The sequence below is a fragment of the Zootoca vivipara genome, chromosome 13, assembly GCF_965207765.1.
Source record: "Zootoca vivipara chromosome 13, rZooViv2.hap1.1, whole genome shotgun sequence".
Taxonomy (NCBI): domain Eukaryota; kingdom Metazoa; phylum Chordata; class Lepidosauria; order Squamata; family Lacertidae; genus Zootoca; species Zootoca vivipara.
The window spans coordinates 25,789,912-25,814,424 of NC_142596.1; the positions used below are offsets into that span (position 1 = coordinate 25,789,912).

The 24,513-nt window shown below is 42.1% G+C and overlaps 1 protein-coding gene across 6 annotated transcripts in view; it reads left to right on the forward strand.

Annotated features, from left to right (window-relative positions):
• The window catches only part of MAP2K5 (mitogen-activated protein kinase kinase 5), a 132,401-nt gene that overhangs the window by 77,122 nt on the left and 30,766 nt on the right, over window positions 1-24,513 (forward strand). For 2 of the 6 annotated variants that reach the window (XM_035132287.3, XM_088657037.1), the window contains exons 17-20: window positions 3,215-3,244; window positions 13,940-13,993; window positions 20,126-20,152; window positions 20,477-20,509. In XM_035132287.3, the coding sequence (XP_034988178.3) occupies window positions 3,215-3,244; window positions 13,940-13,993; window positions 20,126-20,152; window positions 20,477-20,509 (144 nt within the window). The remainder of the gene's footprint in view (window positions 1-3,214; window positions 3,245-13,939; window positions 13,994-20,125; window positions 20,153-20,476; window positions 20,510-24,513) is intronic. The other 4 variants (XM_035132289.3, XM_088657038.1, XM_060282474.2 and 1 more) reach the window with 2 other exon arrangements.

Consider the following 24,513-nt stretch of genomic DNA (forward strand, 5'->3'; position numbering starts at 1 on the left):
ATCTTTGTCATTCAATTCTCCTAGCAAGTCACTGAGGCATCATGCCCTGATTTAGAGATGCATTTGAATCTTATAAGCTGTCTTATACAGAATCAGCCCAGTGCTGTCTGTTCCCACTGGTGTTGGCTCTCCAAGGAGTTAGGTCGAGAGAGATCTTTTCCAGCCCTGCCACCCAACAGCGAGTGCAAGTGGTTGAACCTGGGGCCTTATGCATGCAAATCACATGCTCCACTACTGAGCATAGCTCCTTTGCAAGATGGGCAGGGCAGCCCCAGCTGCATAAGCGATGGCTTAGGGGTGGTCATATTTGGGTGATGGGGGTGACAAGGAAGGAAGCTGATCACACTGTTAAGAGGTGGATCTCCTGGTATGTTGGAGAGGATGCTGGAACTGCACAGGAGTGGTACCTCAGAGCCACTGTGACGTTAGTGGATCAGATAATGTGGTGTAGCAGCTTGAAGATGGCAAAATTTAATCTCCTACCCATTGTATATGTTTTAGGGCTGTTAGAAATGAACTTGCATCTACAGAGCTCACTTCGTCACTCCCCACTTTCCATAACTCCAATATTTGTCTCAGCTCAGCATACTCAGGGGTCTTGCATTTCAGGAATAAAATTACTAAGGCAGGGCTTGGTTTTGTTTTGTTTTATTTGTCCTTTGCAAGGAATACTCGGCATTTTGTCAAGTGTGTCCTTTACTTTTCTGCATAATCCACAGAATGTGCAGTCTAGACCTCTTCATAGGACCATCTTGAGCACGTGGCTGCTGCAAGGAGGAGCTCTCCTATGGGAAGCCAGTGTGTTCAGAAGTGACATTTTGGAACCTAGTAGTAGGCGATGAATTTAAATAAGCAAGCATGTTGGATAATCGAGATTCAAATAAGGAGGGTTCCACTGTGTTGAGGCACCGATCTATTAACTTGTCAAGCCAGGAGGATTCAAAAGCTAAGAGGGCTAATGGGAATATGTTCCCAAAACTGCGATGGAACGGGTTGACTTTTCTGATTGACTGTCTTAAGTTGTGTGCTTTTATCTTTTCAATTTTCCTCTCGGGATTATATATCATTTTATGTCCAAATGGCTTCTGTTGTATGGAGGCAATTCTCCTGTTGGCAAAGCCCTAATCTGTTTGTTTTCATGGTTGGGTTTTGTTTTGTGTGTGTTTTTGGCTTCTATGCTTTAGCTGTTGGCCTATTTATAAATCTGAATCTACATACAGAGGTCATTGGTTGGTTGAACTTAAAACCATTTTACTCAGTAAATTTAATTAAGAAAATACAGTGCAACTCATAAGCAAATGAGTTTTTTCCTAGTTTTAAACCAAACCATCCTCTTGAGTGCTGATTGCCTTGCTCGACCCCTGGTGATACTGAAACAGGCAAAATTAAAAAGGACATTAAAGCTTCATTAAATCTGAAACACATTTAGTACAGTGACATATCTGCAGGCTATTTCGGGGAAGATTACAGGCTCTTTTGTGAGTTTCTTAATTTATAATACCTTGACAATCTTGGAGAGGGGGGGAGGACTCTGCTTAGCCCAGTAGAACAATAGTTCTTGAATTGGGTTTCTTGCTGCTTGGGTGCTGCTCCCTCTTCACAGTTGAAGCAAATCCCAACAGAGGGGCTTGTGTTTAAAATTAATAAATTATAGTCAAGACTTGTTTGCATTCTATATGCAAAAACAAACAAACAAACAAACAAACCAATTTCTATACTGATGAAACCCAATTCTGTATTCAAAATAAATTATATTTGCATAAATGTGCTTAATTTGTATAAGCATGCCTCCTTTGTATTAATCTGCATAACATTTAAGGGTCTTGTTGTGCTGGATGTTGAGCTGCATTTTGTGTGCAGGCATGTTCACGCGTCTGGCAAGCAAGTTTAAAATAAAAAATATCATTTTTATGAGAATGCTGGTTTTGAATTCTTATTCGCCGTTTATACAAAGGATCGGTGCAGATTGCAACGTAATATGCTTCCTCTTTTAAAACAATCTGGAAAAAGAGTGGTTTTGCCAAAACTATCCAATGAACTGTATGTGCTTTCCCACATCCAACACCCTACACAAACCCAGTGAGCATCTGTGGAAGAGCATCAGTGAAGTATTTTGTTGTAAAAAATGAGGAGTCACAACCACCCTGGCTTGGAATGGTGAGGCCTGAAGGAGGAGCTGTATGAGCTGCTCTGAGCCTTGTGCATCCTTTTTGGAGTAATAATAATAATAATAATAATAATAATAATAATAATTTATTATTTATACCCACCCATCTGGCTGGGTTTCCCCAGCCACTCTGGGCAGCTTCCAACAGAAGTATTAAAATACAATAATGGCAGCATGTGGCTTCTGAAAGGACCGAAAAGAGTAAGAACCCCACAGAACTGGGCTGTGCCTGAGTGGCCCACAGGGAGGGAGCAATCACTTCTCTAGGATTTGGTACCCTTGGCACCCTTTAAGGGTCCTTCAATCCTTAGAGCCATGGTGGAATGACAAACTCTTCTCCGTGGCTTATGAATGACGTGAAGGTTTTAATCCATATTACCTACCCAAAGGCTGATGCTCCTTCCTTGTTGGTTAACATGGAGCACGATGCTGTGGTCTCAAGAGGGTTGCATTTCAAAACCAGAAGGGCCTCAGTGACAGTTTCCGCTCACATTAACACAATACATTTAAAGCATTATTGTCCCACTTTAACAGTCATGACTTCCCCCAAAGAATCCTGGGCTTACAAACTATAGTGCCCAGGAATCATTCATTTGGGGTGGGTGGGTGTGGGGAGCCATGGCTGTTAAAGTGGGACAATGATGCTTTCAATGTATTGTGAGAATATGACCAGTGTCCACACTCTGGCATCTTGGGTGCTTTCTCCATACTATTCACTTCACACAGATTTCTCTCTTCATCCAAATACACTGAATTAGGATTTGGGGTACAGTATCTGAGGTGGGCAGGGTTGGTGGGTGGGTAGGCCACCAGATGTATTAACAGACTACTTCTTCTGTATGATTGTCTGTTCTAAATATAGCTGTTCTCCATGTTTAGAGGTTATTTTTGCTTCAGTGTCTCCTCGTTCTATCTCTGTCCATTTTACATGCAATGCTGTACTGATTTTTTTAGTTATTCTCCCCCTCTTCTTCCTCTCCCCCCCTCCTTTTCCTCAACCCCTAATGCAAATCTCTCTAACTAGACAAATATTATTTCCTTTCCCAGCTTGCTCTCGGGAGGTTTCCGTATCCTCAGGTAAGAATGTTCATTATCACTGACTGCCACTGTGGCGTTCATTCCTATGTATGAAGTTGCAGAGAGCAATTGTGAGCCTTGCAACCAGGTTCATATAAATCTGCCCTGTTAAATCTAACAGTAATATCTGCAGAGTTGTCCAAAACTGCCATTGATCTTATTCTGTTTTTAAACTCCAGGTTTATTTGACACACTTGATGCTATTAAATAAGTTCAGCAATGTGTTGTGGAGTGGGGGCATAAAGCCTTGCATCACTCCAGTCGTTTGGACAGAATGATTAGAACTTTTTAATGCAAATCTTAATTTTTTGGGGGGTGAGATGTGGGGTGTCTGTGGTTAAACTGACTTGATACTGGGTGGAAGAAGTGTTGACTGATGCTGGGATCTTTAAAAGTATGAGTTTGTTTTAAGTAAGTTGCAACATGCTGTTGGGAAAGGAATACTGCTGCTAACGCAATATTAATCCCAGCAATTGTCTATGGCAATTACTGATGCCAGATGAACCCCAACAACTAGGCTAATGGCCACTGTCCAGGTAAGGCTAGTGACTGAGAGCCAGACTCCTGGTCATATTGCCTTCTGATATTTAGGTAGTAGAGATATTCCTGCACGTTAGCAATGCATGGGAGAAAAAAATAAGTGTAAACCTCTTTTTAAGTGGCAGTCTTCACTCCACTCTGCATCTGCATTGGAACTTTTTAGAATTGTTTTATATACAACTGGTTTCAGTGGGTTTTACACATTACTTGTTTTATGCTTGTAACTGTTATTATATTATATTATATTAATTACATTAATTATGTTATATATTAGTTTTATCATTGTGTATTTTATTGTGGTGACCTGCCCTAGGACCTTGTGGTGAAGGGCTGGTAAGACATCTAATAAGATAAATAAGCAGAGTTGCTGCCTGCGCCTCAAGTGAAAAAAGGTGATGTCTTAGCAATCACAAAGTGATCTGAAATAATAAATTAATAATAATAATAAATTTTTATTAATACCCCGCCCTTCCCGATTTGAAAACAGGGCTCAGGGCGGCTAACAGCAAATATAAACATTGATTAAAAGTGACTTTAAAAAAACAGCTTAAAAACAGCATAAAATACAATATAAATGTAGCATCCATGTCAATAAAATTCAAAAAATTCAGGGGCATTTTTTGGGGGGTAAACCCAGTTTAGTAAACATCAAATGATCACCAGGGCTAACTGGCCAAGTTCGTCCTGCTAGGACCAGCAAGGAGACCAGGGAAGAGTTTAAATGTGGGGTCCCAGAAGGGTTTCTTCATAGAAAAAGGAAAGGGAAAAGGGGATGGAGGATCAGGCTAATTCAAATTGAAGGCCAGGCGGAATAGCTCTGTCTTACAGGCCCTGTGGAAGGAGATCAAGTCCTCCAGGGCGCTAGTCTTGTGGGACAGAGCATTCCACCAGGTCAGAGCCATCACTGAAAAGGCCCCGGCCCTGGTGGAGGATAATCTGGCTTCTTTAGGGCCCGGGACCCTTACGCTATTATTATTCATGGACCTTAGGGTCCTCTGCGGGACATACTAGGAGAGGCGGTCCCATAAGTACAAGGTTCCTAGGCCACATAGGGCTTTAAAGGTCAAAACCAGCAGCTTAAACCTGATCCTATACTCCACTGGGAGCCAGTGCAGCTGGTAGAGCCCATGGCAAGGACCCCATGAGGAGCCTCGCTGCAGCATTCTGCACCCACTGGAGTTTCTGGGACAGTTTCAAGGGCAGTCCCACAAATACCTGCATGCTATGTGTCTTTCTGAAGCATTCAACCCATCAGTGTGTTGCTGACCAACCCTTGTTCAGAAGTTGATTTGTTTAAAAGGGCTTTGGTGATACTATGATTCAATATGTGTTGAGCCATTCATTATTCTGTGTATGTCCAAACATGGAGTGTCTAAAAAGTTTTCACTTTGTGCTGAAAAATCTGGTGACCTGCCAATACATCTGAGACCTTGTTCTCATTGGGGTGGTAAAACTATGTCAGTCCTGAACCATGTCAGACTACAGACATTTTTTGGGGGGGGGGGTTGCCTGCTCTTCTATTCAGTTTACATAGAAAGCAGCATGTCTGGGAGATGTTGAAGACAAAGGGTCTAGTCCTTCCATGTAGGTTTGTTTGCTTAATGTGGAGGGATTTTTTTTGGATAGAAGAGCATTCAGATTTTCCACTTCAATGAGAACCAGCCTTGGTTGCTTACTAAAATGGTAGAACCTACCACCCTGCTACTTTCTTATATCCCCAAACCAAGATCTCCTCTCTTGTCTTGGACTTGAAGACCCTCAGGGTCCCTCCCTTCTAACTCTACAATTCTATTATCTTGAGTCAAAACCAATAATACTACACTTAAACTCAGGCGGGAAATATCCTTAGACTTCCCTTGAAACTATTGTTAAGGCACTGCTGTTTGAGAAGCTGTGAGCTACCGCCCCGCCCCCCAATAGCGTATACAGTATGCTTGTTGAATAGACTCTATAAAAATATCAAAAGGAGAAGAGAAAGTCTTTAAGTACGCTAGTCAGCTGTCCCTTTCTGGCTGTATTTCTTTGCAAATACCTGTCATGACAAATGGAAGACGGGAGTTCAAGGGGTGGGAGGAAGACCTGCTGTTACTCTTCCTGGAAAAGTGTTGAAGAATTATGTCCTTGTCGAATTATGTGAGGTGTCCATGCAGCAATATGAGTTATTCGGAGTGTTCTTCCTCATTTTTAATTATTTATTTTAGCTTTTTAGTTTCATGGATATGGGGTACAAATCACCCGCAACATCTCCTGTATATTCTGCATCAAAATGGATGGGGGCTGTGCGCAATCAGTTGGGATCTCTTACACAGCTCTGGGTCATTTTAGTGATCCACATGCAGGACCCATTCCCTGGTGGGTTGTACCCATTTTTCCTAAAGTCTTGGTTGATACAGGCCAAAGTGCCTGGAGGCATGTCTGATTTAAAGCTGGTGTTGGTCTGTGCTCTTTAAGCATCTATTAACATGCTATTATTATGCAAATAACACATTCTAATTTATGCATGGTTAGATTATGCAGATGCCTCACCACCGTGGTTATTGAATAATAGAAAGAGATTTTGTCTTTTCCTTGTGTTTAGGAACACTTATTTACTTTTTTGAAAAACTAACTTCTTCTTAACCATTTTATGGACTTTAAAAGAGTCAGCAGATGCATCATCTGTTCTTCTTCTTAAACTGGTGGTGGCCAAGAAATATTTAAACAGGTGGTGGTCTGATCCTGGAGCAAATTGTGCAGCAAAGCTACATCTTGCCTAACCATAGCAACATGAAGTATGATCCTGTAGACCCAACCCCAGTCCGTGGTACAGCAATTCACAGGGAGGGAACCAGGTACATTATGGCAGCTAGATGTGCAGCTATCTCAGTATAAATCTATATGTAGAAACTGCCGTGGGGGAGGAATGAATGTTCAGAAGTGTGTTTGTTGCAGGTGCATAGCAAAAGGTGGTTAACATGAAAATGTACCAAAATCAGAATGTGCCAGAGGGAAGCCAGGACTGTGGTGCCTTCAGTTGATCATGGAGGAAGCATGGAACATATTTGCTTGTTTCACCCTTCCACTAATGCATTTTGATAGTCATTTTAAGTAATTCCTAAGTTAACCCCCTCTGACAAACAGCATACTTGTTTCAACATATCAGCATATATTTCTGAATCCCAAGATTGCCTTCAAATCATGTGAATTCTGCCTTCTGGGTTAATGCAAGCCACTGAAACATTTCACTCAAAGAAGCAGAATTGCCCCCCCCCAGACCAATAATGCTGGTCACCCCTGCTTAAATTCCTGCCTTTGCAGAAATTCCACTATGGACCATCTATAAGGTCAGCCATTCCTTGTCACCATTTTTTCAGGCCATCATGCCCATGTATATCCTTCTGCTATATTTGTTGCATTGTGTGTATGTGTTGTCTTCTCAGTTCCTCCCAGATTGGGGCAGGAGGACTCGGAGGCATTTTGGGATCAGTATGGGCATTGTAAACTGGAAATATTGTCTTCCTTCACTGAAAGCAAAACACCTGGAGGCATAACAGCATGTGCGAAATGTGGAACAGCTCCTGCTGGTTTCAACAGGGGACTTGCAAAAAAAATAAAAAATAGTTTCCTAGTGAGAGTTTCCTGCTGAATATTTTTTCCTCTTATGTACAATATTCATATAGATGAGAAACAACTGCTTATGCAAGTCACATGAGAAGCTTGTAAGTCCTATTGGGACTTTGGTTTTGATGAATGGTGAATTTTATTTGTATTTTTCATTTGCAGCTCACTTGCAAATGTGTCAATTTGCAGAGAAAACATTTAAATATTGTGATAATTAGACCAGCCGCTGCTGTTACCAGGTGTTTACACAAACAAACTATCAGGTTTGATCAATCCAGCAAATTCTTGATTCACTTAATGTTTTTATTAACTTACTATTGTGATGAAAACCACTTATTTGCTGTTTAGGGGGCAGAAATCTCTAAGAAGCTATAGAGTACAATCTCTTAGAAACATGAAATCCTTTTCAAAGCCTGAGGTATTTTCTATCAAAAGAAATAATTTAAAGGAATGTTCTTATCTTGATGTACGTATAAATATCTACAAAAACTGGGGTGAAGTTCATGACTTTAAGCAAACGTTCCATGACAATAAATGACTTTTTCTGTGAGTTCAAACATGAAACCAAAATAACTTCTTCCAAGCCAGTTCCCCCATCCAAAAAACAAACAAGCAAACAAAAAACCACCTGCATTTAGATGTATGTGTGTGTATCTGTGAGTCTTTAAAAAGTTCTAAATACCTTAATGCTGATTTGGAGGCATTTTCTGATTCTGTGTGGAAAGAATTGTCAAACTGAAATACAGTGCAGTACAGTTTCTTCTTCCAGATATTCAGCTTGCCCTGATTTAAACAGAAGGCAGAGGCATGCTTAACAGTACAAAAATGCAGAGAAATGCAGACAGTTGCCACTGTCAAGTAGTCACTGCTTGTGTTCCAAGTTAGGGGCAGCAAGGAGAAGTCCATTGCAAAAGTGTTCTAAGGCAACACTTGAAAACTGAAGGATTCTGAGAAATGTATTTAAACTAGTCCTCCTGGATCTGGCTAAAACCCCTTTTACCTATTTTTGGATACACTTGCAGATCTTTGTTAATAAATTACATCAAAATGACTTGAAGTTTGGAAGAGGGGATGCTTCCCCCCTTCTATTCTAAAAAAAAATCTGAGCAAATAGTGCCCCTGGTATTGTAAAGCTTTGAATGTTTTCACACTCCATTAATTTATTACTTCTCCTTCTTCATCTTTAAATTTCATTTCCCCCCTCCCCCCCTCAAAAAAATCCAGCTCCCTGCTGCTTGTGAGATTTCCATCTTGTTGTTAATTTTCTCTGCTCCATATGGAGCACCAGACATTTCACCTGGAGGCTGTACTAGATTTTTCTGTAGTGATCGCGCTTCCGGAGGGCAGAACTGTCATTTCAGGTTCCTGGTGCATCTGTCTGTGCCAGCCTTCTTTCTCCTCTTCCCCCACCCCCACCCCTTTTCACTGGCACAGGAGAGTGTGAATAACAAATTGGGCGCACCTGAGATTTGGAGTTGTGTGTGCGCACATGAGTGTGTTGAATCTGTGCAACTTGCAAGCAGATTACTTTAGGGCCGAGAGGATCTAAGCAGTTCTTGATGTGGCCAAGTTTGTGCACTCACCTTCTGTTTGGGCTTGGCTTGAGGAATGCAACCCTGAACACAGGCAAGCATTGGAGGTGGGAGGGAGGGAGGAGAGAGAGAGAGAGAGGAGTAAATATTTCATCCTGCCTTGTCATTGATTAGAAAAGAGCCTTTAATTTCATCTCACCCCATGTTGCGATTAATTTGCATTCTTTGTCAGAAGTTAATGGAGTTTTTTATGGTTCAGTCTGAAATCCTTGAAGACATCAGTGAGTTGATCTGATGTTTATACAACCGCCAGCAGAATTTTTTTTTGCCTTTGATTGATGGTGAGCTTGATGTTTATTCCAAACGGCTTTTAAAGCTGTTTTTAAGAATTATTTGAATAAAATGCAAGCAAGATATTGTTATAACGAGCAAGATTATCTGTTAAAAATCTGTTTCAAATAAGAGTATGATAAGGAGGGAAGGAGAGGGGAGGGGGAGAGGAAACCCCAAAAAGAGGAGGCAGTAGTGGCAAGTGGAGTAGATGCCTTTTCAACAAATGTTCATCTAGCAAGTGCTGAAACGGGTTATTACAAAACTGCAATGGTGAGACTGAAGGAGGTGATATTTAGTGGAAGCTTTCTGTTCTGAAGGGGACAACTTTTGGGGACAACATATTTTCCCCCTTTTCTATAATGGCTAATAAAGTCACCAGATTTGAAAACTTGGCTGCTTCCCATTTCTTCTGCCAGCCCTTTCCTGCCTAGCTTTTGCCAACGGTTTGATGAAGTGTTGCTGTCTTGTTCCTAACTCAAAGGGACAAGACTGTTAGGCCAGTTAGCTCAACAAAATGATGACATATTGCTTCTCTCCGGGTAGAGGCACCCAGCGCGATGGAAACAAAAGTGAATAATAGAGAATGTTAAAGAGCAAGATTGAACATGCTCCTCTTTTGGGTTGATTTTATAAAGGAAGGCAGCAGTCCAAAACATTATTAATGGGGGTGGGGTGAGGTAAAAATCCTGCATTGGATCAGTTCTCATGAGTTACCCTGATCCAGGACCCCATATGGGTTCTGGTGTTTCGGCAAAGCTGTTCAGAGGTGAGAGCGTCTCTAGACAGGCACAAAATGTTCACAAAAGGATGCAGTTAGGTAGCAGCCCTTCCTAATGAGTTTAGTATTCTGTCCTCTGTACATGGACAGTCACTGGATTGGGGCAACTGTTTCTGCCTAATTTTGTATACAGGAAGCCCACAACTTCTGCACATTTAACCTGTGCACATTCAGCTTTATGAAGGGGGCAAAAATATATATTATTTTTTAAGGGGCAGAAAGGGGGCGGGATTCCAGGAAAATGACTTTGGCACAACGGGTTTTGAACACAATGGGTTTCGACTAGACACAATTTTGGCTTGATCCCCGGAACGCAACCTCTGCATAAGTTGTGGACTTAACTGTACTGTATTTACACTGTCACTCTGTGAGCATCATTTTGCTAAGGTCAGCAAACCTCAAGGCATTTGAAACTCACAATATTTGCTATGTATTTATCTTTGAAGCATTTTGACTTAACTAATTAATATTCCTAAAGTTGCTAACTGCCTTAGTGGCTAGCTGCCTTAGGCATCCCCAGCTTTGTGGAAAGAGAAGGTAGGGATATAAATATTAGTTTTAGTTTTTACCCGTGATGTGTCATAAATACAGTGGTACCTCGGTTTATGAACACAATTGGTTCCAGAAGTCTGTTCATAAACTGAAGCGTTCATAAACTGAAGCAAACTTTCCCATTGAAAGTAATGGAAAGTGAATTAATCCGTTCTAGACGGTCCACAGAGTACTTAAACTGAAGCGTTCATAAACTGAAGCGAACTTTCCCATTGAAAGTAATGGAAAGTGGATTAATCCGTTCCAGACGGGTCTGCGGAGTACTCAACCTGAAGTGTACTTAACCCGAAGCATAGGTGTAAATGGTTCCGGAAGTCTGTTCATAAACTGAAGCGTTCATAAACTGAAGCGAACTTTCCCATTGAAAGTAATGGAAAGTGAATTAATCCGTTCCAGATGGGTCCACGGTGTTCATAAACCGAAAATTCATAAACCAAGGTGTTCATAAACCGAGGTTCCACTGTAGATGCACACTGCATGAGAGTATACAGCAGAAGATAAGAAGCAAAAACTTTGTGGGAAAGTCTAACTTTCCTTTGCTTCAGCAGTGCCTGTCCGATCTCTGTTGGCCATTTCTCTCTTCCCAGTTGCCATTGAGGGTGTCTCTTGGATGAAAAGTCATGAGTTGCTGCTGCCTTTCATTTATGAGAGACACTTAGAGTAGTGGGAAATCAACTTGATGAACTGTATTTCTCCCTTCAGGAGTGCCACAGCATTTCTTGCCCCACTACCAAGCCCCACAGGTGCTCCAGTGTGTCTAGAGCATGGGTCCAGCAAGCTTTTTCAGCAGGGGGCCGGTCTATATTTTGAAAAAAAAAATGAGTGAATTCCTATACCCCACAAATAACCCAGAGATGCATGTTAAATAAAAGGACACATTTTACTTATGTAAAAACATACTGATTCCCGGACTGTCCACAGGCCAGATTTAGAAGGCAATTGGGCCACATCCGGCCCCCAGGCCTTAGTTTGGGAACCCCTGGTCTAGAGAGAGTGCTATCTTCCTCATTCACTGCATTGTTGGGCACAGAGGAGTCTGCAGGCTCTGATATTGTTGGGAAGGGTTTGTGCACCCTCAGCTTCTAGATAGCGGTGTAAGTCTGCCTGGCATTGCCAAATGAAAGGGAGCCACAGGGAGGCATGTAGTGAGGTAAGAATTCAGCCAGCGGAAAAGTAATTTGTAAACAAAGCTCAAGGTAACCCATCCCCCTTTATAATCTAGCCCTTCTCTCCCTGTTGCAATGGAGAATATTTGTAAATGCATCTCGGTTACTCATTCAAAAGCCTTTTTTTCCCCTTCCAAGGGAGAAAAAAAATTTTGTTTCAGCAAATTCCTCCTTCATTATGATTCCTGCTAGTGCAATTGAATTGTGGGTCAAAGAGCTCTTCATCCAAGGACTTCCATTTAAAAGCAATTCATTTATTTGCTGCATCTTAAAGGGCTGAATAATTGGCTGGTTTTAATTGAAGCTGTTGCTTTCTGCTCCTTGATATTATCAAGGTCCAAGGTTCTTTTTCTTATATGTAATCCATAATATTGACCAAGTTTGGCTTGTTTTCATTTCAACGCAAGAGCCACTTGTCAAAGAAGGAGAGGGGGAAAACAGCAACAAGAATATATATATTTTTTTTAGCTTGAGTGCATGGAAAAGCTGTTTTGCAGGGTTTTCTTTTTCATTTGACAGAGGTGTCATTTAAATATTCATTTATTTTGTGAGACTAAATTGATGAGCAGCAGCAGTTAGTTTCAGAATAAGAGTGAAACTCTTGTGTCATCAGCATACATTACAATATTGAACCATTTAAAAGACATTAAACACTGTTCACATGTTAATGCCAAAGTGGTGCTGTTTTCTGTGCTGAATTATAATCAAAGATCTTTAAGATCATATTTTATTATATGTAATATTTCTCAGTCTTTATAGTATATGGTTCTCTTTGCAGAAAACATTGGAAGAAATCTGCTATTTGCTTTTTAATATTCCAGGGGGATAACTTAAAGTTGATTTGACAGCTGCTATTATTATCCTATGGCTGTAGAAATCCTATACACATATAGATTTTCCTGCTCTTATTAGCCATCTTATATTTGTGCCAAAAACATAATTCTTGCGGATATTGACTTTTTATTTGGCAATGGATATCTGCTTTCATACATACACATTCTGTGAGTCAGTAGAAGACTAGCTAAGTAATTAAATATAGATCACATATTTTAGACTACTTTACAACTGAAACCAAATAATAATGTTGTGAGGCAATATCTTTTCCCATCTATGCTATCCCGGAAGCACAGAAATGGGGAGCTTAATTCTTTGGAATGAAGAATGGAACTAGTATTGTCTTTGACCCAAATATTATTTATACTGGGAAATGGAATGTTTTAACATATAAGGCAGTTTAATCTTTAGAATTCAGAAATTGTTCAGATCTTGAGGAAAAAATGAGGTGCAACAGATGCTTTCAAAATTAGATTCTCCTGATACCTCTTTTTGCTGCTGTCTTTTCATTCTTTTGTTAAGCTTCATTAAGTTTTTACTATCCTGATGGGAGCCGCCCAGAGTGGCTGGGGAAACCCAGTCAGATGAGTGGGGTATAAATAAAATTATTATTATCATTATTATTAATTTATTACATTACTAGCATGAACAGCTAAATAGCTATGAAAAATGCAGATTTGTTAGTCAATATAAGAAGAGGCTTTCTCCAGCAAAGGCTGCAGGTTCCAATGCCAGGGATGAAGAAAAAGAGGAAATGGGAACTGTGGCAAATGTCAACTAATGGAAGAAAGTTTCTTGCTTGTGCCTGGGACTATAAAGCAGAAGGAGGTAGCAGAGGTCTTCCTTGTCACTTCTGTTGAAAGTATCTCTATAGAGACAGAACTATTCAAAAGCAACTTTTCAAAATAAAGACATAAATTCCCTGTAACCTATTCTCCCCCCAGACAGGAACATACAGAAAATAGGTTTTACTGAGCACCCTGCCGAGCTTGCCAGTATCTTGGAGTTTATAGGATATAATACTTTATCCTTTGCTTGTTTTGTATGTGTACATACAAATTGCATTTCCAAATTTGGTCCCCCAGCATTACAAACAGGAAAGAAGTAATTGTTGGCATCATTTTGTTGTAGGCATATATAGAATCATAGAATTGTAGATTTGGAAGGGAACACGAGTCCAACCCCCGGCAATGCAGGAATCCTTTGCCCAATGAGGGGCTTGAACCCATGACCCTGAGATTAAGAGTCTCACGCACTACCAACTGAGCTTGTAGAGCTTTAAAGTTTTCAAAGTACTTCATGTACAGTATTGAAGTAATGATTGTAAGGTAGGGTGCTAAGATTTATCTCCATATTGCAGGGGTGGACGCTGAACATCAGAGAGCATGGTGAGCCAAGTGAGTTCGTGGTACAGGTGAGGTTGGAACCAAAGACTTCCAGGTTCACAGCTCAGTCATTTAACCACATCACGACACTACAGTGGAGATGAGAAAGAGTGGAGGCCACAGAGTGTCACTGCTAGTAACTCTTTAGCCTTCCAGGAAAATTAAGCTCTAGCAGAGTTTCTGGTACAGCCTTTGGAGAAGACGGCATGTAAAATCCCCCTCCATAATAAATCTTGCCATGTGGGGCAGTAGGATTGGACCATCTGAGCTTCCAAGACCAACTTGTCCAGTGGTAGTGTGGGGCAGAGGGAGAGGGCTCAAACTGCAGCATTTTATATTGACTTTTTTAAAAAAAAATAACATTTCAATATGTAATAAAATCATATTCCTTGCTTTTTCGTGAACTGTGTGCAAAGGTAGCCGTTTCAGCTATACAGCTGTTTTATCTTTCCAGAGATGTGCCAGTGTTGTGGACTGTAAACAACATTGTTTTGCAGTGAAAAATATGTCTAATATAAAGTACAGCTTGAGTAGCTTCCATTGAGGGTCTGGGAAAAATATAGCTCTAGCACTTAGATATTCTAGCAGAGTTAAGAGATTAAGAGGGAACACAGCCATACAAACAAAACTACCTGGAGTGGTAGATCACCATAAACAACATCCAGCTTTTTAAAGTGTATTCGTAGTATTTCAGAGGCAAAAAAGCAGAGCAGCTCTACTTAATGGAGAGAAGAATAAAGTTACAATGATATTGCATCAAGACATCAGTGAAATAGCTGTCTGTCATTCTCAGTAGTGCCATTGAGAAGTAACTGAGGGTCTTAGGAAATTTGAATCAGTACTGAGTAATGGGCAAAGATATATTGATGCAGAATTTCTGAAATTGAAGTGGAATACTTCAGTTGAGCAATAGCATGCACTCTGTGTGTCTTCCTGCTGAAAAGGATGACATGAGTGTAAAGCTAAAAGTAAAACAACCACAAAAAGACAGCACCAACAAAAAAAGAACCTGAAGGAGAATTTATGGGTCAAATGCCCTGCCCAACATGTTCCGACAAATGTCTTCTTCAAGGGCAACAATTACAAGCTGTCCTATTTCAAAAGGTGCTTCAGAGTTATAGTTCATGCTGCATGTTCCTCCAAAGCACCTTTGGAAATGGGAGACCTGTAATTGTCCCCCCTCAAGAAAACATTTGTCTCCTTCAGCAGCAGTTTCTGAGGTCCACCCCCCCCCCCGCCGCCTCCCTCCCTCTCGTATTTATATACACGCTGTCAAGTTATTTAAAAGCCAGGAATTCTATGTGTGTCGCTAGTGCTTAGTGGTAGCAATAAGAGCATTTGGAAGGATTGCTCCCCCCCCCAGTTTTTGTGTACAATCCCACGCTATTTTACAATCTTCCGTGACCAGCAGCTGAGATTGTTCATGGAATTAGGTCAATTTACACTTTTCCCATGAAGGCAGTTATGCCCCTCTCATGGCAACTGATCCATGCTTCTTGATAGTGGTTCTTGTACAATGGTAGCAATATGCATAAACCAGGAGTCACCATTGCAGCACCCACAGGCACCAGTGTGCCAGCAGTAGATCCTATGGCACCTGTGAACGGTCTCAGTAAATTTCCCCTCAAAATGTACAATGCATGAGAGATTTTTGCTGTTCCTGCTCATTTCCTGTTTACACTGGCTCAGCCTCTCCTACACTGAACAGTCTCCTTAAACATGCCCACATTTCGCTGGATGCCAGGACTGGATACCCGTCCCACTTCTAAACAGCAGAGAAGTGAAAATAGCTCCTCTCTGCGATCAAGTAAGGCAGTGAATGATTGGGGTGCATGCCTGCAGCATTTTGTGTCCCTGTCTCTTTCCGCAATATTTCAAATGTGGCAGCCATTTTGTTGTTCCATGTCTCGGCTGCAGCCATTTTGTGACCCACAGCACTTTCTCAAAACTCTACTTGGACACTTAGCCTCATGAAGGCTGTTTTCATCATTCCTCTTAATGGAGCCACTCCCTAGGAGGGAACTGTGGATCATCAGATCTCATGGCCCAAGAGAGAATATTCTGCAGCAGAAGGGATCTGTTCAACCTTCTGAAAACCTCCACAGCTGGGAGTTCCACAACTGTGCTGAGCAACTTACTCCACTGCTGAGGTTTAGACATGGACACCTCCACTGGCAGGGCTCATCCAGGACTAACTTTGAGATCTGTTGCACCCTAAAGTGAGAATCATATCTCTAGGACTCCCATGTATGCAACATGTACACATAAGGAAGATTTACAAATGATGAGCACAGTGGGGAATTTTTCTTAGGCTTTAGTAGTAGTAATGTCACTTATAGGGACCCAGGTGGCGCTGCGGGTTAAACCACAGAGTCTAGGGCTTGCTGATCAGAAGGTCGGCGGTTCGAATCCCTGCAACGGGGTGAGCTCCTGCTGCTCGGTCCCAGCTCCTGCCCACCTAGCAGTTTGAAAGCACTTCAAAGTGCAAGTAGATAAATAGGGACCGCTCCGGCGGGAAGGTAAACGGCGTTTCCGTGCACTGCTCTGGTTCGCCAGAAGCAGCTTTGTAATGCTGGCCACATGACCCGGAAGCTGTCTGCGGACAAACGCTGGCTCCCTCGGCCTATAGAGCGAGATGAACGCCACCACCCCAGAGTCGGACACGACTGGACCTGATGGTCAGGGGCCCTTTAATGTCACTTATAGTGATGTCATGTAGTATGAACATGGAAATGGATCCTCCCCTCCCACTGTGGGCAACAAGCCTTGCCAATGTTACTTGGTGCAGCTTGGCTGGCCAACCCCTAACATACTCCAGTTCCCCGGCCATGAGTAGCTTAGGCCATTTGGATGGAATCCAGTATTTCAAGGGTTGTGGTGCTTATTCTATATCTAATCCTCCCTGATATGTGGAGTTGGAACATAGAACCTCTCTTCATTTGCTGAACAATGACAACAAAGAGTATTGTGGCACCTTAAAGACTAACAAATGTCTTGTGGCAAAAGCTTTTGCAGTCTGAAGCCCATTTTGTCAGGTGCATGGAGTGAAATCTTAGCTGGCAGAAAATTCCAAGGTGGGAGATTAATGGCAATGAGATAAAAATACAGTCTGTGATAATTAGGGCGTAGATAAAGGTTCAGTAAGCACATCTGGCAAAATGGACTTCTGTCCACAAAAGTTTGTGCCATAATAAATTTCTTCATTTTTAAGATGCTGCAATACCCTTTGTTTCTGCTGCAAGAAACTAACCTGCTGCTTCTCTGGAACATGTTATAATAGAGTCTTTTCCCAAAGGTTTTAGTCAACTGTCCTTTATAAATCCTAGCGTCTTATGCCCACGTCCGCCTCCTTTGCTTCCTGAGAATACAGTAGAATCTTGTCACCCTTTTCTGCTCATCAAGCCAGTAGACTCAAGTTGAGCTCAGCCTGGCTTCAGACAAGTGCATAGTTCGACAGGACTGAACAGCTGTGGTTTCCCTTCACTTACTCCCCCCCCCTTACTTCCTCCTTATCCCATCTCGTTCCCTACTTCTATTAAGGCTGCCCCATTACAGCAAGAAGGAAAACCCTCCTTCATAAACTCAATTAGCTGTCATTTTACTGGTAAATATTCAATTCAGGTTGTCGGCCAGATATTTTGCCCCCTGTAATGTAAACAGCATATTGTGTTATGCAGGATCATAATAGCTCTAAATGGTATGTTGCTGAAAATAAATATAGATACAGCATGCTCCCCTTGCGGTTTGTGTTGCTTACTCTGCCCCCACCTGCCCATCCCTCGATGTGGGCTATGCCATGCATATGTTGTCTCTGATCAGAACAACATGCACACACTTTGCTCTGTTTAGAGAGATATGCGTGGTTCTTTGAAGGCACAGTTTTAAACAGATGGGGATGTTAACTGCACCAGATTGCAAGCTCACGGAAGGTGTTGCTGCTCAAGAGAAGTGAAGCAGTATACTCTCCCCTGTGACTTCTGGCAAGCGCAAAGTGCCCACCTTCCTCAGGATTATGGCTCATAAAGTGCAGAACCCCAGGAAGTTCTCCCATGCACTTAGTGCTACACATTCCCCTGCAAGGAGGTATATGTCAAAAACACTGGTAACTTCCTGCCCTATCCTGCCATGATGGGTAGTGATTAGATTAAGACTGGGAAGACCCAGCTTCAAATCCCCATTCAGCCATAAAGCTAACTGGGTAACCTTGGGCCAGTCGCCTCTCTGCCTAACCTTCCTCACAGGGCTGTTGTGGAGGTAAAATGGAGAGTTGGGAACTATATACAGTGCCTTAAATGCCTTGGAGGAAAGCCAGGATAAAAATGTAATAAATATTGTTGTTTCTTTACCATTAACCTCTTCTATTAAATGAAATCTTTTGCTGCCGCTGTAGAATGTACTTTATGCTAACAGCACCCTAGGGGCATGGAAGTACCCCAAAAGAGAGTTTATAATTGGCTTTATGTGGTATCTGGAGGTGTAGGGAGGTATAAAGAATTGATATTTTAATCTTATAGATGACTGGAGGAGATCTATTTTGATGTGTTTAATGCACAGGTGATACCTTTTTAACAGGCCATATTTATAGTTGATGTCCCAAATTACCTGTATGTGTTTTATTTTTATGGTTTAAGTGTTCAGACGTAATAATGCTGGGCTTATTTGTTAGAAATCCTGGTAAATAAAATGAAGTTCCACCAGTATGGTTGGTGCAAGGTTGCACATTGTTTCCTTGTATATTATCTAAGGGATTTTCCCTATCACCAGACAGAGAATTATGAACGTTTCCACTTTCCTTTGCTGGAAATAACCATAAGGATGAAAGATACAAGAGAACCCTGATAATGGCACAATCAGAAGCAAATAAATACACTGTTGTGGGCGTTGCATATGTCTGTGACCTTTTACTACTTTTGTGAACAATTTTTTTCAAGTCGGAATGGGGAATGTGGACTGGATGTTGCTCCCATTGTCCCTGACCTTTGGCCATGCTCGCTGAGGCTGATGGGAGTTGGAGTCCAGCAACATCTGGAGGGCCCAGGCACCCCATCCCTTATTTATAGGATAATGCCTCTGGCTAGCCAGGGAGGAAAGAGAGCTCTCGAAGCCAATGAGAGGAGAAGTACAGCCATTCATCATCTCTGGCACTACTCAGCTGAGAATATTGAATGGAAAGGGCAGGCCAAGTTAACTGTGAGTGAACCCAAGATGTTTTAGGCAAAGAAGCATCTTGCAGAATGGAAGGGACCTGTGTTGATATGTGCAAAGAGCCACACAGTTGATGGAAAATCATAGTTAATAATGGTAGAATTGTCAGGGGGTCAGTTTTGTCACCCAGCTTTCAGAGATGTAACCAGCAGCATCCCCACCTATACAGTTGGCATCCTTGGCTTAAACATAAGAGCCTTAAACAGTGGCCCTTGAGCTACTTCTGACAATGTTTGGTAGCCCCTTTGCTGCCATTCCCGAGAGGCTCAGATTAAGTCTGTGGTTTGCAGTCTTGGGAGGGACAGGCCAGCTGGTGATCTTAAACGATAGTTATAACCCAAAAGCTGGTGTTCAGAAAGTAGCTGTGGGAGTTTTGGGGCACAGAAGAAATTCTAAAAAGTAGAGCATAAACTGTTGTTCTCTAAGAACAGGCATATAGTTCAGACACATAATTAAAGTTTCCTTCAAAAAAAAAAGAGGGGGGCAAGATTGTGAGCAGACATTGGCAGTAATCCAAAATTCTAATTTCTGACTATGATTTAATTTCAATTTTAAATAAATCGGTTTTTAATTTAAAAAGAGTGAGCTTCATAACATTAGCAATGATTGCAACATTAAGCGCAGTGCTCACAATCTAGCAATATAAAACATTATTTATATCTGAATCGTAAACAGCCTTTTGAAATGGATTATGGTTTTTCTCCCTATTCTAATACAACCTGGAGGGTACTAAAAAGTGTTGTGTGAAATTAACATTCTGCTGACTTTCGCCTATAAATGAGAAGCGAGCTATTAACATTTGTGTATTTTCATTATGTAAATTGTGTTAACACATGCCCACAAATTGCCACCAGCGATACAATAATTTTCTCTCAGTGATCATAATGTGTCCAAGTGAGTCATTTTGATTATGACATGCTAATTACATATTGCCTCCCCTTTTTTTTCCTTTTCAGATTCAGAAAAACCAGGGATCTTTAATGGTAAGCTTTATGAGTTCGGGGAAAAAATTCACTTTTCTTTTTCCTGATGGCTGCTTCCTTTGCATGCTTGAATGCCTTGTTTTAAACTTAGCAAATTGCATTTTGTGGAAAATGCAAACCTTTAACTGCCTGTATTAGATTAGGTACCATTAGAAATAATAGGACATCCTGAGCCGCGATGTTTTTATAAGAGTTTGCTGCTGTTGATTAATCTTGCTATATTTTATTGCATTAATGATTTTTTCTTTCCACTCCACTGTAAAGATATTGCATATAGCCTAATACTTCTCCTCTCTCTCCCCCCACTTCTCCTTTCTATCACAGCCCCTCCAGTTACTCCAGTGCATTGTTGATGAGGTGAGTCGCCGTCTTATGTGCTTTCACTCCTAAAGTCATTCCTAATGGACTGGAAAGCTTATATTTTGTTTCCTAATGAAGCACAATGGCCCAACGTCCTCAACTGCGAGACAAGTTGCCTTGTGCGGCTCTGAGCTGCTGAGCGCTGGCTGGCCTTGTCCTGCTTTGTGCTGTTTCCTGACTCTTCCTATTGAATCCTTGGCAAAAGGAGGCGGTTTCCAGGAAAGTCTCTTCCTCTCTCTCTTTTGGATAACAGAGACCCCCAAAGGCCCCCCATATTAATTGATCACCTCTCCACCTTGCCAGATGTGGTAATGCAAAGAAATGGAAGTTGTCGTTTTGCCTTTTAAATGAGGCAGGCTTTCGTGCAGCTCTGGGTGCGCAAAAGAGGACCTGCTAAAAGGGTTCAGGGTTGAACTGTAAACAAGAGCAGTTTTGAATGTCACCTCTCTGTTCAGTTTTGCCAAAGGGAGAAAAACCAAAAACGGCAGGAGCCCTGTTGTTCACACCTCTACCTGAACCCATTTAGTCCTGATCCAGTGATTTCTCAAGAGGTGCAGAAACTCTAATGCTTACGTGAAGCTCCCCACCCACAAGGCCTGCTCAGAGTATTTCAACGGGTGAAATGCATGAGTTGTCCTTGGCATGGCACGGGTGGGATCCAGCTACTGAATTTAGTGGAGAATCCTCTACATGCAGGAGGATATATATTTACCTTGAAGCACATGTGGGACTCTGGGTCAGGGCATCATGTATCCCCACCCCCACCCCATCCCGACTACTAGTGCAGGCCTAAGGAAACAGTATTCCTGTTTATCTCGATTTCCAGTTACCCAAATTTCTGCATACCTGGCCATTCAGCTGTGGAAGGGCACAATGTGCATTTTTGTTAAACTGCTCCTGCCATTTACAACCACCACATTTAATCTGTGTCCACCCACCACCCCACTCTTTTTTGTCACATTACTATGTTTCTCAGAAAAGAAGAAGCTGGAAAACTGCATTCATTTTTGCCTCTGTGCCTCTTTTATCAACCTGGATTTGATTGTGCATGTGCTTTGATTTTTAATATACAGTACTGTATGTATCCACATTGTAAACACTTAGGTGCTTGCTCTGTTAACCACCATTTTCTTTGGGAGACCTGACTTCTGATGGGATGATCATAGTTGTCAGATGTCCCTTTTCAGAGCCAACTATAGTATTACTCTTTACACTCTGGTGGTGGTGGTAGTTGTTCACCTCTTAATCACTTTAGGAAGTGAAATTAACCCACAGCAATTGATATTCAGTCCTACACGTAGAAAACAGGGCAGTTCTAGCACACTTTTGTCTGGAGTGGCAGCCTGACTGCTTAGTTCCAGAGGTTAATTTCCAGACTCTTTCCCTGCTATATCAGGGAACTGCACTTACCAGAGCAACTTCTGATGAAACATGCTGAGCCTGGAATTGATGTGACAGAACCAGAAACTTGGGAGGAAAAAAATTGGGCTGCATGTGGTTGGAGATGGTTTCTGAGTGCCTTGGGAAGTAGCAAATCCCATTTTGCAAATCAGGGCAAACACATGCATATATATGCTTATGTTTACATATGTATGATATGCACATCTGTTGATTTCTGGACACTTGGTCACTGTATGTTTGCAGTTGTGAACTGACTTCATTGTGACTGAGGTATACGTAAGCTCTACCTGAGGTCTTATGCCTGTGTTGGCCCATTCACACATCCATGCTCTAACTTGGTGTGGCAGTCTTTGAATTGTGATCACACGTGTGAACAGATGCCATGTTGTGTAAGTGGAATGGAACTGCAACAACTTCTCCTTATGTGATTTTGTGTGCACAGAAATCACACCCTTGGGAGTGTGTGAAAGCCCGTTACTGTATGTCCAAACTACAGATTGAGAGGGGTAAATACGGCAAATCGTATTTCAGAGCAAACCACATGCTGTGTGGAAAGGTGACCTTCCCTGGTTTTGTTGATTTCCAACTCCTAGCAGCTCCAGCCAGCAGGTCAATGGTCACGGATGATGGGAGTTGTAGTCTAACAACATCTGGAGGGCCACAGGTTCCCTATCCCTAATATAGTGTCTTAAACCGCCATGCACTGTGTAGATCAGGCATCCCCAAACTGCGGCCCTCCAGATGTTTCGGCCTACAACTCCCATGATTCCTAGCTAACACGACCAGTGGTCGGGGAAGATGGGAATTGTAGTCCAAAACATCTGGAGGGCCAAAGTAGATGATGTCTGAGTGTGATCAGGCTCCCAGTGCACATATTTAGATACTCATGTGGGCCATTCTTAAGTTGTATTTTATGTGCTCTTCCTGACTCAAGAGTTGCATCCAATGTTAGTCATACTCAGATCATGCCCATTGAAATTGATGGACATGACTAACTTAGGTCCATTAATTTCAAAGGGTCTTTTCAGAGTAAGGCTAACATTAGATGCGACCCTCAAAGATAAATCTTGCCAAATGTCCTGCTTCTGTTTTCAGTTTCCCTTCTCCCCCCCCCCCCACACTTACCATGAGGACTGTAAGCTTAGTGTAGTTGTTTTTTGTTGAAAGAAAGAAAGAAAGAAAGAAAGAAAGAAAGAAAGAAAGAAAGAAAGAAAGAAAGAAAGAAAGAGAAGTTCCAAGGAAGCAGTGCCACCTGATTCTGAGCTGCATTCTGTGCAGAATGGTGCAATGAAAGCCATGCTGGTTTCTAGGCTCCCTGCCTTCCGATGGAGCTGATTTCCATTCCTCCTTAGGGTCCTGGCGGGTGCCCTACGGTTTCCCCTCCTACGTTGGCTTAATAGCAGCCTGGTTTTGTTTTCCCTCCTTGTTTCTCTCTCCCTGCTCCCCTCCCTCGGCTCTTTTTAAGATCTAGCCCTGTTGGGGGAGAATAATAGTTCCCACTTATTGTGCTAATGTGTGTGTCTCTTTCTAAATAAGGACCTCATGAGAGAAGGTCTGTTTGCTTTCTGGTATGGTGCAGCTGCTGTTGTTTTCAGTGCATTCGTGATAACGTGAGTGTTCGCTATTAGAAGTGTTTAGTGTTCTAAGACTGATGATCTCGGGCCAAATGCTCCCCTCTGTGGCAACTTCATGAGAGCAAATAAGGGCTGGCAAAGTCCTAAAATTCACAGGGTAGGTGCGGGGTGGGGGGAGCAGAGTCACTCCCCTCCCTTTCAGTCTGCAGCTGTTTCTGCATGGCAAGTTTCTTCCTGAACCCATGGATAGCAAGATACTTTTCCCAACTTAGACTGTTACGTTCTTTACTGCACTAAAGTTATAGGCATTTGGAGGCTGCCAAGGACTGGTAAGAGGGTGGTCTGAGGGTTGGGAATGGGGTATTTGCCTAGGGGCACATCCATTCATAGGGTCCACCTTCTGGGGTGTTTTAGGAACCCATCATCAGACCAGTTTAGCTAGGTCAGCCTTCCCCTGTGCTGTCTGTGGCAGAGAGGAGTTGTAGTCAAAAACTTTTGGAGGTCACTAGTTTGGCAAAGTCTGCTTGATCAGAACCAGCAGCCATGCTCATCTGCGCTGTTCTCTGCTGTTCCAGGATCTGGCTCTTGAGGAGGCAAGATATGCATCTTGGTAGACTTGGACTTGATGTCGGAGGGCTGTTTTGTGTAGCCTTGATGCTTTGCTGCTACTCCTTCTGGCAGGCATTTCAGGTTGTTTCGCAAACTATAAAAATGGATAAGCTGACGAAAATGGGATCTAGCAGAGGAACAGCAACAAAACAGGTCTCAAGATCACTGTCTAATGCTCTGGATCAACTAAATTAGGAATAGCAATAAGCCCCCTGGCTTGTTCCTGACTATTACGTTTAAAATCACCACTTCAACATTTCTGTGGTGTGTTTTCAACAACTGCATTAACTTTTTAAGAAACAAAGCAAGGGAGAGAGTGCCATGCAGAGTTCCATGTATGCTTCCATCTCTCGGATGTTAAATGTGTGTGTACAGAGGAGAGTCAAGTGTCAGAATGTATCTATCCATCATTGCTTC